Source organism: Fundulus heteroclitus, chromosome 19 (genome assembly GCF_011125445.2).
Source record: "Fundulus heteroclitus isolate FHET01 chromosome 19, MU-UCD_Fhet_4.1, whole genome shotgun sequence".
NCBI classification, from domain to species: Eukaryota; Metazoa; Chordata; class Actinopteri; order Cyprinodontiformes; family Fundulidae; genus Fundulus; species Fundulus heteroclitus.
This window is the reverse complement of record NC_046379.1, coordinates 12,767,516-12,783,226: the sequence shown is the minus strand read 5'-3', so window position 1 is coordinate 12,783,226 and position 15,711 is coordinate 12,767,516. Positions and strand designations below refer to the sequence as shown.

The following is a 15,711-nucleotide window of genomic DNA, read 5'->3' as shown; positions in this document are numbered from 1 at the left end:
TGAGAGACCAACAAAAGGCAGAGCATACTTTTTAATTTTTATTTATTTTACAAATAAAAATCTGAAAAGGACCCAAAATCAATACTTTGAAGAATCACCTTTCGCTTTCTGCAACTTTTGTGCTCTGATGTGCTCTCTATCAGATTTGATAGAGAGCACATCAGATTTTAAGTCTTGCCACAGATTATCTCGACTCTGACTGCTCCGTTAAAAGCGTTCTATTGTAGCTCTGGTTGCATGTTTAGGATTGCTGTCCTGCTGGAAGGTGAACCTCCTCCCCAGGTTTTCTCTCAGGATTGTCCTGCGTGCACCTGGCTACACCATCCTATTTCGCTCCTTCCATCTTTCCATCATATCTGACCAGCGTTCCTGTTCCGGTGAAAGAATAAATCCCACACAGAGGATGATGCTGCCACTACCGTGTCTCACTGTGGGGAAGGTGCTTTTGGTGTGATGTGCTGGTTTGTGAGCTAGTTTTCATCTTCACATAGCTTTTTTTTTTCTTTTTTTAGATCAGAAAGTTCAGCTTCGGCTTCTTCTAATAGGTTGTACTTGTCTGCCAGGTTCCTACAATGGCTTTTGAAAGAATGTAAACAGAACTTCTCATGACTTTAGTTGAATAAGGGTTTCCTTCTTCCCAGTGTTCAATAAAGTATAACATTTGGGGGTGCAAACTAATAGCCGTCATATAATAGATACAAATCCCACCTGAGCTGCTGATCTCTGCTGCTACTCTCTGGTTAATATCCTGCTTGCTCAGCTCATCAGTTCGGGTGACTTGGTAGGACCGCAGTTGTACTGGCCTCTTTCCCATTTTTTTATTGATGGGTTTACCACTGAGATGATCGAAGCTTGGAATATTGTTTCTTAACCCCACCTTGACTTAAACTTCTCCGCGACTTTATTCCTGACCTGTCTGCTGTGTTCGTTGGTCTCGATGATGCCGTTTGTTCCTTAATGTTCTCTGACAAACCTCTGAGCCCTTCACAGAACAGATGGATTTATACTGACCACCTGTAGGTAATTTCATCTCAGTATAAACCCAGCTGCTAAATGAAGGCAGATTTGATTTATTAATTAGGAGAGTTTCGAAAGGAAATTGACAGCACTGGATTTTATTCAGGGTGATGTAAGTTGTAAAACATATTGAAAACTTTTATCATTTTCATCCTCACTGCACAATTATGCACATTTTGTCTTTTTTTTTTTTTTTTTTACAAAACACAACATAATAAAATGTGAACCGGTTTAAAGGGCATGAATTATTTTTGCAAGGCGCTGGATGTTTTCATACACTGCATATCCTCCCTAGGCCTTTTAAAGAGGTAAAAAAAAAAGCACCTAAACTTTCCCCAACATAAAACCATCAGGCAGACCTCAGCTGTTAAGCCCGAAAAGTGCATGCAGTGAGTGCATGGTGGCTTATTAGTCGGTCTCAGAGTAGAGTCATGTTCAGTTTACAGTCAGTCAACAGCCTCTCCTGTTTCTCTGGCTCAAAGCTATTATATTCACACAGAGGGGGTGGAGGTCAGTCCACATCTCACATTCTGTTGCGTCTTTATCATAGTAGACCGTGGCTGGAAATAACCATTTTTTTATTATTGGAGTGCCTTGCAAAAGTAATAATTTTGTCACAAACGTGTTCAACGTAATTTACATGATAGGCCAAAACAAAGCTGGAAAATATGCCTAATTATCTACCTCCTTAGTCCAATAAAAATCTAAAAATGTTGTGCGCATATGTATTCAGCCTCCTTCCTGTGATTCCCCTAAATAATGTCTGCTGCAACCAGCTGCCTTCAGATGTCCCCTCGTTATTAAACAGATTCCACCTGTAGGTAATTTCATCTCAGTATAAACCCAGCTGTTAAATCAAGAAAACTAGTGGAGAAACAGCAAATAGGAAGACCAAGGAGCACAACAAACAGCTATGGGATAAAGTCGTGGAGAAATTTACAGAAACCTTTCATATAACGCAAATTCCAAGCTTTGAACACCTTCTGAACAATTTGTTAAATCCATCATCTAAAAGTGGAAAGAGTATGGCACGACTATGAACCATGCCTGAAAGAGACCCATGGCCACGCTGGTGGAGCTTCTAAGGTCCACAGCTCAGGTGGGAAAACCTGTTCAGGTGGAATATACTCTACAAATCAAGCCCTTTGGAAGAGAGGGTAGGAAAAAAAAGAAATGTTTGAAAGAGTAACCCATAAAGAGTTACGTTTGCAATTACTACAAGCTAAACAAGCTAAATGCACATTGCTGTAATGAAGCCTCAAATCATCCATTGCTCAATAAGCACCCTACTACCTCATTATCTGTTATCTGTGACTCTCCTGAACGCTAAAATATTCCTTCAGCTGTGTCGGGTAGAGCAGCGCGAAGGCATGTAAGAAGGTAGTTGGGCAGTGAGCATGAAAATACATTCAGAACTACAAGGCAATGGTTTAAACCAGAGCATTGGTGCACTTTTCAAATGATTTTATTTGCCAAATCCAACCTGTCCCAAAGTGCAGATGTAATGTCCCCTGCGTTTAACCTGCACTTAACTGTGATTAACCACTTTATTTGGTTTCACTTCCCTTGTCACATCAAGGCCAAACCTGGTTAATCAATAAATCACTTCAACAGGGTGTGTCTGATAACACGAAGTAGGTGAGAAATCTTAAAGAGAAACACATCATTCCCCGGATTAGAAACAAAGTAGTTGACATTAATTAGTCTGGAAAGGGTTGCAAACATTTCGACGCCGTTGGGACTCCTATATGCCGCAGTAACCCATTAATGGAGAAAACATGAGACAGTGGTGAAGGTCATCCAGGAGGTCAGAGAAGAACCTGGAACCACATCTCAGCACCGCAGACCTCACTTGCCTCAGTTACAGCCAGTGTTCCTGTTTCAACAATAATGGGAAGAAACTGCACCTAAGGCAGAGTTTCAAGGCCAAAACCTCGGCTGAGAAAAAAAGGACACATCAAATTTTGCCAACAAACATCTTGATGATTGCCAAGCGTTTGGAAATATATTCTGTGGACTGATGAGGGCATAGAGACCTGCCCTAGTTTACATAATCACGCATTCTGCTCTCTAGCAGAATGTCCTAAAAACTAAACTCAGGTAAACAGCCGGACAACGATCCAAGGCACAACAGTGTGCCCTCCTCAGAATGGCTGAAAAACAGCTGAGATAGCCAGTGAGTACTTCAATGAGTGATGGAGATGCCGTGGCATGGCTGTTCATGCTTGAAAACCCTCCGTTGTGGCTGAAGGTAAAACAATTCAGCAAAGAACAGTGGGCCAAAATTTCTCCGCAGGCATTTAAAAGACTTACTGACAGATATTGCTAATGTTTTATGGTAGTTATTGCTCCCAGGGGTGGCGCAACACGTTATTGGGTATAGGGGAAAATTACTTTTTCAGCTTCTGGTCGTGTTCGATAGGCTTTTCCGCTAAAAAAATGAACCCATTATTTTGGTTCTCGTATTAAATATTTGCTCTTAATCTTAAACCTTTTAATCGTGACAACAACAACAAAAAACCCAGCTAAAACAGAGGTAATCTTTACGGGTACTATTTCACGGTAGCGTATGCATGTGTCCAAATGTGTCTGAAGGCCCATTTCTCAGATTCCCATTTGCAAAAGAGGCTCAGAAACCTCGTTGTTTTACTTCCACTTCACAATCATGAACTACTTTGAGTTGGACTCGCGCAACATCCCACTGGGATACACCCAGGTCTGTGGCTGCAATGTGGCAAACTGCTATAATTTTGAGATTTGCCTTGTTTTGGGGATTCTGCATTCCAAGGGGTCTTGCCCTGATATTGATAAGGCAGATAAAAAAAAAAAAAAAAAAACTACAGGTCTGACCTAAATGCTGACGCCGTGGTTCTCGTGTCGCACGGCCCTGATCGCCACCACATCTCAGTGCCTTTTATTTTTCTATGGGCTCATAAAAGCATAAACCCGTACACGCTGTGAAGAGCAGGAATCCGGCATTTCCTTTGCTGTACCTGCACTTTTTTATTTCTTGTTTATCCGCTTGACGTCTGTGGGAAAGCACCGTACGCTGTTATTAATTGTCTGCATGCGGTAATAAATCTTGTGTCCCCCCCCTCTCCCCCCCTCCCCCCCGTGAGGATTTCGACATTGTGTAGCCCGTGTACACAGCAGGGTCGTTAGCGCAGCCTTGTGATAGATAAGGAAGCAAAAACACGGGAGGGGGGGGGAGCAGTCATTCCACGTTGTCATCAGAGTATTATGGGATTGTCTGAGACAGCAGAATCCCTCTGCAGCGCACAAAAAAAAAAAACCCTTCTGCAGTGATACAGCAGAGCTCTTTAATGAATAGTTCATGCTTGGATAAACAGGCTAAAAGTGAATCGAGAGAATCTTTACGGCAAATCGAGGCGCGCCGTACCTTTTTTGGCCTCAGCTCCACCTCCGTGATCCTGGAGGGGTCCACCATGGGTCTGGGCCTCCGCAGGTTTTCGATCAGGCTCTGCCACTGCGTCGGCAGGCCCACGAAGCAGCCGCGCTTGGCGTCGAACGAGGTGTGCACGCGGTGCTCAAAGTTCTTCGGCGCTGATATCTCAGGCCTCTTCTTTTTCTTCTTGCGGAACATCCTCAGGCCCGAAAGGGAGGCAGCCTGCCCGCTTCAGCGTGTCCCTGAAGAGAGAGAAGCAGTCAGCTTTGAAGAAACGACACCTCCCGTTGCATGCAGCAAATGATTAAATAACTGTAATCTTCGCGTTTGAATATAAGCAAATCTATCCTGCCTGTGTGGTTAAAAGCATGTTCCCCACTCCTCTTTATTCTCTTGTTTTCTGCTAAGGTGTATTCAAATACTATCTCCACCGCATGGAGGTAATCCAAAGGGCCCCGTTAAAGGCTGTGAGCGTCTTGAAGACATGTGAATGTCCCACATTCCCGTTGCCTTAAAGGCTGTCACAAGCTTCTTAGAGGGAAAACAGCCTCAAGGAGAGTGGATGGATTTGTGAGCACATGTTTAATGAAGGATATCTGGTCAATTAGGGCTTATTCATTCTCTCTGCCCTTTTACAGACGAGCACGCGGCCATGCTGGCCGGCGCCCACAGGCCTCCAGTGCATTAAGGAGGCAACACACAAGCTCACATTCATTCACACACACACAAGCTTATCCAAATACAAACATACTATGTATCTTTAAATTCCTCTATAAGCCTTCCATATCCCGTCCTAATTAGTAGCGTGCGTTGCCCTTGATTGCGGGGAGGGAGCCAGTTAATCTTTGGTTGAACGTGCTAAGCCACTAACTTATGGTCACTGCGTCCCCAGCTTTGCTTTATTTTTATACGAAGGGAAATCAATTCCATTACAGTTCATTTTCTTAGCTTCGCAGCTTCACTGAGAGATAATCTCTCACGTTTCAGTCCTATGTTAATATTAGAAGAGTTAATGCAGATCATATTGTAGAGGATAGTCCCAGCCGGTGATGCGAGTAGATGTCCTCTGGAATCTGTTGGCTGGATAATCCGTACTTTAAAAGATTATTTTTTAAGAAACATATACTTTTCCTCTCGATTTCAGCTGATCAATTTGTAAAAATACCTTAGTTATAGAGCTACCACTTTACTATTAATGATCAGACATTAAAGATGTGCACCTTCTCTTCAATAAGACCACTATATGCTCCTAAATGCATATATATATATATATATATATATATATATATATATATTATTCACGCTTTTATATATATAATATTCATGCTTTTATTTATATATATATATATATATATATATATATATATATATATATGTATATATATATGTATATATATATATATATATATACCTGGCACAGGAGTGTTTACTTACAGATTAAGAACATTACAGGTCAATTAAACACAGAATTCTTTATATTTATATATTAGTATTTCATATTAGTTTTTTTGATGATTCTAGATTACAACTAATAAAAACACAAAATTGCTAAAAAAAAATTTATAAAAATACTGCCTTGACTGTTGATGAAACAATGGTTAGCCACAAAAGCTAAAGAAGCTGACTGACAGGCGCTGCATCAAAGCGGATTGATGGAAAGTTGAGAGGAGGGAAAAAGCAACACAGACAACTGCAGCTTTGAAAGGATTTTGAAGCAGAGCCCATTCAGTCGTTCTGGGTTGCCGCTGAAGTCAGTGCTTCAATAGCCACCGCAAAAAAACTGTATCCAGGAAATTGGCTACAACTGCTGCGTTCCTGAATCCTAAACAAAGACTAAGGAGAAATAGAAAAATGACTTTTGCTCAGAGGTCCAAAGTCCTCTTTTAAGACTGCTTAAACCCCACTGGGAATCCCTAAAGTGTTGTCAGGAGGAGGATTAAGAAAGACGCCAGACCAAACAATGTCAACAACCTGAAGATTGCTATAAATGCAACCTGGACATCCTGAACACCGCAGCAATGCCACAGACCGATCGCCCCGATGCCACAGCAAATTGATGCAGTAATTCACACAAAAGGAGCTATTTTATCATATCACTATTGATGGCATGTCTTTGTATCATTTTTAAAGCTTTTCATGTGCATTTATTCACTACTGTGAAACCATGAAATGTTTACAAGCTACCAAGAACGCTGAATATTAGCCAGCACAATAACCCTGAGTCAACATTTTCTGGACATGTGGATGTCTAGGTAGAATTTAACCAGCGATAATGTGGCTAAAACAAACAGAGGCCTTCAAGGTGCCCCGAGTTTATCTGTTAATCTCCCATCATGCACTGTGAAGTGGTGAGAGCTGAGAAAATGAGTTTTGCAACCCCCTGCGACCCAGCAGGCAATAACGCTCGCTAGCCTCTCCTCCTTCCGCCTCCGTCCGTGAGACCAGCACGGCTCTAAACGGTATCAGCGACGGCTGTTAGGAGATGCGCCGGTTACTAACCCATGCAAACATCACCCTGCCGCATCACAATCAGGTCAGGCTCACCAGTCACGTGAGCTAAGCTCTGCTTCAGTGCAGGGAAAGGAGCATTTGGTGAGATGTGCCCCTCTCCAACGGTAATTCAGTCACTCAGCTCGTATGCTAAGTGTTGCATAAACGCGTCGCTCTCTCCTTATGTAGATAACCTGCCGCTGGGAAAGGCCCTAAAGCTCTCTGACAGGGACATTATGTGGTGAGGAAGGAACAGTTGGGGCTGAAATCATAGGCAGGCTTTTAACAAACGATCGTGGCTGTTTTTCCAACAACCAGCTATTTTATTTCTGCCAGGCATGAAGCCTTATTCTTTCAGTGCCACCAAGAAGTTTACATATGCTCATCATCATATTTCCTATTTAATTTGACCTTTTCACTATAATTTGGTCAGTTCTTTTTTTTCAGGATGGTATCCTGAAGTCATACAACTAAAGGGGAGTGGTTGCCTAGTGGTCAAAGCACTGTGCTTTCATCCTGGAGGTTCTGGGTTAGATTCCCACAGACTACCACTCTGGGTCCCTGAGCAAGACCCTTAGTCCAAGGAAAGCTCCCTGGGCGCCACACAGTGGCAGTCCACTGCTCCCTCAAGAATGGGTTAAATGCAAAGTTTCATTGGAATGTATGTTGCAATGAGAAATAAAGATTGCTATTATTAAAAAGTGGGTGCACAAATTTTAATTCGTAATAGATTAAACTAATCAACACAGGTTAAGATATCAAATATATACATATGTTTTTTTTGTGTTTTTTTGTTGTTGTTTTTTTTTTTGTAGCCATCATCCAGGTCCTAGCACAAATAGGCTGGATATTTGATTCTTACTATTATGGGAAATGGTGGAGTATGTCCAAATTTTTGGTTTTGCAACACAGAGTCCATACATTTTCAATAGTGTTGAGGTCTGTCCCAGATGCTTTATGTTAACCTGCTTTGCCAATGCCAAAACTGGTTCTGATCTGCATTTGAGGTTGATTGGCCTGTTAAAACATCAAACTGTGTCCATCTCAAGTCTAGAAGCATCCTATATTGTCACCCCAGTGGGGAGGTGCATGCATATTTGTGCATTCAAGAAATAACTAAACTAAATGGAAAAAAACCCCTGCAAAATCAGCAGCAATGATAAAGAACTTATTGAGCTTGTCAGGAGTAGTGATGGTTATAAGGTCTAACAGCTGGTTGTTGATTTGTAAACTTGACCTAAGTCGAGTAAAAGGATTTCAAAGTAGCTTTCTTTTTCATCTCCCCCACTTGGTGTGATGAAACAGTACAACTGGAAGCAAAACAGAACCCTCAGCATGATGCTGCCACACACGTGCTTGACAGTTCGCATAGTTTTCTTAGGTTTTTAATGCCAGACCCGAACTCTTAAAGTTCAATCCTTGGCTCTTTGACCATAAAACTTTGCCGATCGGACAGTCCATGTGGGCAGCTGCACATTTCCGATGACGAGTGTATTCAAACGTCTGATCAGCACTGCAGATAGCTGCTCAGATACGGGAACTAACCCAACTAATATTTACACAGATTTACATTCATGAATTCCTTTAAAAGCAGATCAATCACGATTTACCGGGAGTAAAATGCCGAGTACCGTCTTCCCTAGCCTGCAAAAAATATTGATACAGAAGCAAATGGGAAGCAGGTTTTATTGGACCTCCCCAGTTCAAACTGGAAGCAGGGCATAATAAAAGTGTCTAATAATCTGAAAAGCGAAAACAAAAAAAAACTAACAACTTAAGACAAGACACACATTTATTGTCTGCCTGGCAAAATTACTTCAAACGTTGATGCGCTTATTGATTTGCAAGATTTAATCACATGCAGCTAGCCTTATTATGACCTCTCAGACTCTGCTGAGCCCATGACGGTCTTGATAACAGCATCCTATCGATTTCCAGGATAATGTGTATGCGCAGAGGCAAACGCACACAGAGCATGATCTGGCTTTCTGGTCACATCCTCTCCAAAACGGCTGGGACTTGACCCTATGCCTCAGTGGCTTGTCTTGGAGCAATCAAAGTGCAGAGGCAGTACTCGGCCGGCCGCTGTCAGGGGTGTGACGAGCTGGAGAGGATGAGGTCATCCTAAAAATACTGCTATCTTAGGACTGTTTTCATTTCTGTAACTTTGGATCCGAAACTTTAAGGTGAAAAAAAAAAAGTGGTGAAAAAGTAAAATCACATATGCAGATGTAAACAGATATTTACATAGAAAAGGACAAATCCCTGTTTTCGTTTTGCTCTCTAAACATTAAATCAGACTAAACCTATTCCGTTTCTAGGACAGTGACCAGAATTATTTGTATGTACTGAAAACATGCAAGTATGAAGATCATGGGAATGTCCAGCCATAATCCAATCAGGAAGGAGACAGGTTACGTGTTCCTGAGATCGATGAGCTGGGGAATTTAATCTGTGTATCAAGTCCAGAACAAAAGCAAACGTCCTTGTGAAGATGTTGGCAGAAGCTGATTAGAGAGTGTCATTATCCACAGTGTAATGAATGCTGTATCACCTTGGTTTAAAAGTGCCACCAAGAGAGGAAAATGCCATTAATCCAAAATCAACATCATAAAAAGACAGATTATAGTTTGCAAAGCCACTCAGGACCTTATTTTAACTACTTGCTCACTTGGAGAGCTGCACTTCTAGCAATAGATGGCATTATGAGGAAAGGAGTTCATGTGGAAATACTGAAGCGATATCTAAGCATACTGCCAAATTAGTTTCAAAGAGGTTTCAAAGCCCCGACCTCAGCCCCATGGCAAATTTGTCGGCAAAAATGAAAAGGCGTAAAAAATCCGACTCAGTTACCAGCAGTTCTGTTGGAAGGAATGGGCCAAATTAGCGGCAACTATTATTAAATGCTTGCTGAAGAATGCTTTGAAATGTGTGATCCAAATCATACAGTTCAAAAGGCCATAGTCAGGAACCTTAATGGAAGCATCTGAAGTTGAAGGAAGTTAAAAAAAAAAAGGTCTTACTAACCTAAAATGGGAAAAGTTTAGTCTGATTAAATGTCAGCGAGAAAGGTTAGGTTTCTTTATTTCAGTATATATAAATATTTGATTTCAATCTAGACGAAAAAGCAAAACCAAAAAAACGAAATGCCTTTAAAAGATCGAAAAGTATTGAAACTGAGGGGAGGAAAAAAAACATAGAAAACATGATTTTGTTTTTCCTCTGCAGAGTGTCATTACTTAATCCCATTCCAACCTCAAAGCTCCGCCATGCAGTCCATATGTTTCCTGCATGCACCATGACAGAAGAGGAGGGAGCGCACTCACCTTACTGTCACGTTCAAATCACCCCGAGCACCAGTTGTGCTTCAGAGGCAGGGGATTGAGAGATAAAAGAGATATTGGATTTGCTCAACATTAGTGCTCCCAGTTCATTTTAATGTTTTTTTTCCCCCTCCCTATTTGACCTAATTTTTGCTTCTTTTTTTTTTCGTCTTCTTCATGCTGGCATGCATGTAGAGAAATGCAGAAAATGTGCAGGTGACTGCGCTTGCAGGCTTAGTGTTTTTTTGCTTCGGTTTTTCAGCGATCTAATTTTAGTACTGATCACCCCACCCTCCCCGGCACAAGACACATGTTTATTTTGTGCGGGATTCATGTCAAACGGTGAGGTGAGGGTGGGCGTTGGTGGGAGATGAGGTAATCCTCTTTTTGTTCTCTAAATGCATCCATAAGAATAATCCAGCTGCCAGAGTGACTTACAGCGGACTGTGGCCACAGTGTTTCATAACAGAAATCATTAACTGTTGTTTTTGGACTGTGTGATGTGATGTGATGTGGAGGGCTCTTCTATCATTCTATCAGCTTCATTACGATGACCGTTTCGCCCTTTGAGTGTAATGAGCCTGCCTCTAAAAAAAGAGGGAGAGGAGGGGGGGGGGGGCAGGAAGGTCTTCAGAGGTCATCTCTTTCTTGAGCTTTCTAACACACACAGATTCATGGGAGGGCATAAAAAGGTACAGGATTGCAGGACGTGACCGGACAACGCAATGGGACTCGTTTATGAGTTATGTCTTATTTCTCTTTGAAGTCTCCTCTAGAGACATGGGATGGCTGTCAAAGGACGACAAATTGCCCGGGATGAAATACACTGCATTTAACAGCATAAAATAACATGATGCTGCATTCATATTTCATGTTTGTGGTCTGACGCTGCATGCGGTGCATGGCATAAGGGCAGGGAATATGTGGAATGCTGGAGAATGGCACACATTCCCCTAACATGCATGGCTCTGGGGAGAGCGGATCTGAGCTTTTCGGTCAACCACCAGACTTGACTGTTGTCCAGCAGACGGTCACCGATACCCTCCACAAGGAGGATAAACCACAAAAGGTCGCTGCGGAAGACGCTGGCTGCTCACAGAGTGCTGCATCCAAGCGTCTAGTAAATGAAAAGTTGAATGGATGGGGAAAAAAACATGGCAGAAAAAAAAAGATGCTGATTTTATTAATTGTCTTGCAAAAGTACCGATACCAGGTTCAATGACCATGCAGTCCCTTTGGCTCAATGGCCAGAAGGCCGGCCTGACCTACACCCCAAATGAAACCGATGGAGTAATGTCAAGAGGAAGAGGAAAGACAACAAACCCAACACTGCAGATGAGCTCAAGGTTGCTATTAAAGAGTCAAAGGCTGATGCATCTCAGTGCCACGCCACAATGATGCAGAAATTTATGCTAAGAGGATTGACCGCAAATCATGTTTCATTCAGCTTGGCAGTTTGTTTCTGATAGAAAATCTGCACAGTTTTTTTGTATTTCTTCCAAATGTTGGATTTCTTCTAAAAACATGTGCAGAAATGTCCACGATAATCTTCTGTGCTTTTGTGCTAGCCAGAGGGCTAGCACCAAATTTCTTGAGAAATTGCTATTTTCGTAAGCAAAACCTTCTATGTTTATGGAAATCCAAAGAAAAAAAAATCACATAGTTTGTGACCCAGCGACAAAGAAAATGAAAATAAAACTTGCTGGGGAAATTCTGTGCACATTTTGCATAAAACACCTCAAATAACTGTCAAAACTTGTCATTTTATGATTACCATTTAAACTCAGTGTTTAGTTTAAGCTATCTGGAGCCGCTGTGAAGGCCCCAAAGAGCCACAGGTTGCTGAACCTTGACCAGAAATATATGATTCGTGGAATAGAAGTAAAGTCATGTTTTTCAGAAACATACATCGACAGTACTTTTGGTATTTAAAACAACTTTATTCCAAGCCTAATTGGCTGTTTCTCTGACTCGTCCCACCTTCCCATGTGACTAGAAAGAGATCTGATTGGATTTAATCTCCCTCCAATATTTGCATCCTGTTTTCATTTGTTAACAAAGATGTTAATGATTTCCATCACAGTTTTAATCATTCTGGGTGACGATAATTGGGTAGAGTTTAAGTCAGCTTTTTAAGCCCTGTGTGTAAGACAGACCTGACCCCCCTTTGGTATGACTGAAAAAACAAGGATACCCGGAGGTGAAAGGGTAGAAGGTAATTGTAAGGACTTCTTATAGAGGCTGTAGATTGAGCATCTTTTATACCGAGGTGAGGTTGGAGAGGGAGTGGCCTTTTTCCTATAACGTTTATTAGTTCATAATATGATTTTTTGTCTGGTTTTCTTCCTGAGAAAAGGGTCAGTTGACAATCACTAGCACAAATACTTGACATCAACTAAAATCAGCCAGCTTTGAAATTTTGAAAGTCGTGCAGCAGTGCGATTCTGGGGAAGCAAGCGCTCAGAAAGTTTGTCTGCTATTATCACGAGCTCCAACAGCGCAAATCAAGGCCTGAGGACGATAATGACTTAGTAAGATCCAACATCCCTGCCCAAGTCCATGCGGGCTGCGGTACGTTCAAGGGCATCTGCACAGGAGCGCACACACGTCTTCTGTTAATATTGACAGGAGTAAGAGGAACAGGATGAAAGCAAAGTCTGGGCAGTAGTTTAAAAAAAGTCTTTTTTTTCTATGAAAGCCTCTTCCTCCCTCTGCTCCTGAGGATGTCATCATTTTTCTCCATCAGCTCCTCTGCTGTAAACAGGCCATAACAAAAAAAAAGGGGAGGGGGGGGTATTTCAGGACAATACAGATGCATGAACACAGAGTGCATACATCATTCTGCCATCTGACATAATGGGACTGATTCCCCAAGATGAGAATGTGGACAAGAAAACACGTTGGCTCCTCTCTGCAGTGAACCTTGTAGATATAAGTGAGCTGTAAAAGCTGCTGCTTCCATTACAGCAACACTCTTGGTGTCACAACGGTGTTTGGAAGATCTTTTTTTAGGATGATGACATATTACAAACAAAATAAAAATAAAAATAAACAGCCAAATCAGTTCTCCGTGCGAAGTAAAAAAAACATGGCCGCACATACCAACGCTCCTCCGCGCACGCTACTCCTGGCTCTTACTCGTGTTTTGAACGGTTTGATGCCGTGTTGATAGAGAAGTATGATCACTCTGGACCAATAGTACCTCTCCACTCTTCTCTCTGGGGTCTAATTTATTGATGCACTGGGACTTGGTGCAAGCTTTACTGTACGTGCAGGAGATTTTGAAAGCTTTGATTTATGTTTTTTTTTTCCTTCTTTCAGCCAAGGCTTCGGCGAGTCTCTCCGAGGGATGAGGCTGGGAGCAGCTTTTAAGCTTTACGGCATCAATCTGCACCGAGGCTGCTGCCCTCCGCTGTTGAACATTATGGGGAGCTAATTCAACGCAAGGAGGAGAGTTAAATCATCGAGTACTAATTTGGGCTAATGGTATTCTTTTTTATCCAGGCTGCATCATGACCGGTGGGGATGTTAGGCTGCTAAGGCTCCGTCTCGAGAAGTTGACGGAAACGTTTCTGAAAACCGTGGTAAACGCCGTAAGCCGGCTTCCTATCCTTCCCAGTCCCATCAGAGTCCCGCTTCAAGCGCAGGGGTCTGCTTTGCCCGTCTGTTGATGTTTTAACTCTGGGCCGTAGAGAAAATAAAGCAGTGTGACGCAAAGGCGTCCGGCGAAATCAGAGGGTGTTGGAGGGTGCGCATCACCCTCAGAGAGGCAGATGCAGAGCTGTGTGTGCATGCGTGCAACAGGCCTTCTTTGTCGTCTCCTCTACCCTTTTCCCCTTCTCCTCCGTGCATATCAATGAGACACCTGAGACACAACGGCACAGCTTTTACTTCAAGTTTCATCATCGCCAGAGATGGCAATATCCTAGAGCTCATTTTGATCTCTGTGTTGGAAAGAAAACCCTGCCTTATGTTTTTGGAATGGTGCGTGCACAGACGCCGGTGAGGTTATAAACGTTTACGACACGCATTCCCCTCGGAAGGCATCCGTATGCCTCGAACTTTTGCACATTGTGTTACGACTACGCGCTCCATCGGGATTTTTACATGACAGACCAACACAACGTGGAGCGTCATTGTGAGGTGGAATAAAAACGTTACGTTGTTTGAAAAGCGTGCATATTCCATCCCAGATATAAAATCTAGTTCAACCAAAAGACACCTGATTAGTAAACAGAGTTCAGCCGTTTGTAATTTATTCACAGTATAAATAAAGTTGTTATTTGAAGCGCCTCAGAGATTGTTTGGAGAACAAATGTGTACAATTAGCGTAAGACCCAGGAACACAATAGGCAGGTCAGGGATAACGTAGAGAAATTATGAAAGAACCTAACAGTCTCAATTTAACATAGGTAAAAGGTTTTAAAACAGCAGCACACTGACTGCAGGTTGCTCAAGTGTGAGCCACCAGAATTGAAAAAGACTCCTGGATAGATGTCGAAGTGTTTTCAGAAAGAACTGAGCGAAAGTCCGGTCGCCTCCTATTAAAGCCTGTTTGTTGTTGCAATGACCCGGATAACTGAGAATTTGTTCTCTGTTCAATTTAACATCTGGAAATGGGAAAAAAAGTATGAAACAACTGTAAACATACCAAAACATGGCCGTCCACCTTAATTGGTTGGGGAGATCATTAAAGCAACGAAGAGGCCCGCGGTAGCTCTGGAGGAGCTGCAGAGTTTCTCCGCTTTCTTCTAGCATGACGGGTTTTAGTGAGGCCATGCTACGAGAGGCACTCTGTTGCATTAGCATGGTGTCGCTGTTTTTACAGTCAATGACGGCAGTTCACACCAGAGGTTTTAGACATTTCTTCTTCTTCATATATAATGCAGAGACAGAGAGAAAGGTAAGGATTCCTAAACTTAAGGTCAGTGGATTTAATAATCAAAACTACCTGTGGTTTAAATCCTTCCCTTAAGACCAACCCAAACCTAAAACTAAGGTCAGTGGATTTATTACGACTTCATTAACTTCCTGTAGGGAACCGACTGCCGACTGGGACTAGTTTCCGGTGGTTGGAACCAACTTCCGCCGATTTTGTTTTGTTTGTACTTGCATACTACAGTTCTCTTCTTTATGGAGAAGCTTTTAGAAGACAGCTATTGGTGAAAGAAGACCCAAAGAAGTCATGTTTGCTACAACATATGTTGGGGGACAGAGTGGATGAAGATGATCTAGTAAGATGAGACAAACATTTGCTATCTGCTATTTGAGATGGAAAGCTTACACTACAATTCAAAGTGAACACCTCTGCACCATGTTTCATGGCAGCAAGAAACATACAGCAAGAACTAAAGTGAAAAGGTTCAGATTAAAGCATATTGGTGTGTTGGAATGGCCCAGTCATAGTTCAGATTATTAGAACTATAACCCAATAGTCCTAAAATTTACTCATGGGGGCGGAAATATAAATGTGTG

The 15,711-nt window shown here is 42.1% G+C and overlaps 1 protein-coding gene across 2 annotated transcripts in view; it reads right to left on the bottom strand.

Moving 5' to 3' along the window:
- Window positions 1-15,711, bottom strand: part of LOC105916578 (serine/threonine-protein kinase PAK 4) — a 29,710-nt gene that overhangs the window by 12,393 nt on the left and 1,606 nt on the right. The window contains exon 2 of one of the 2 annotated variants that reach the window (XM_036151035.1): window positions 4,418-4,665. In XM_036151035.1, the coding sequence (XP_036006928.1) occupies window positions 4,418-4,621 (204 nt within the window). In that variant the 5' untranslated portion in view covers window positions 4,622-4,665. Of the gene's footprint in view, window positions 1-4,417; window positions 4,666-15,711 lie in introns of those variants that run through there. The other variant, XM_036151036.1, reaches the window with a different exon arrangement.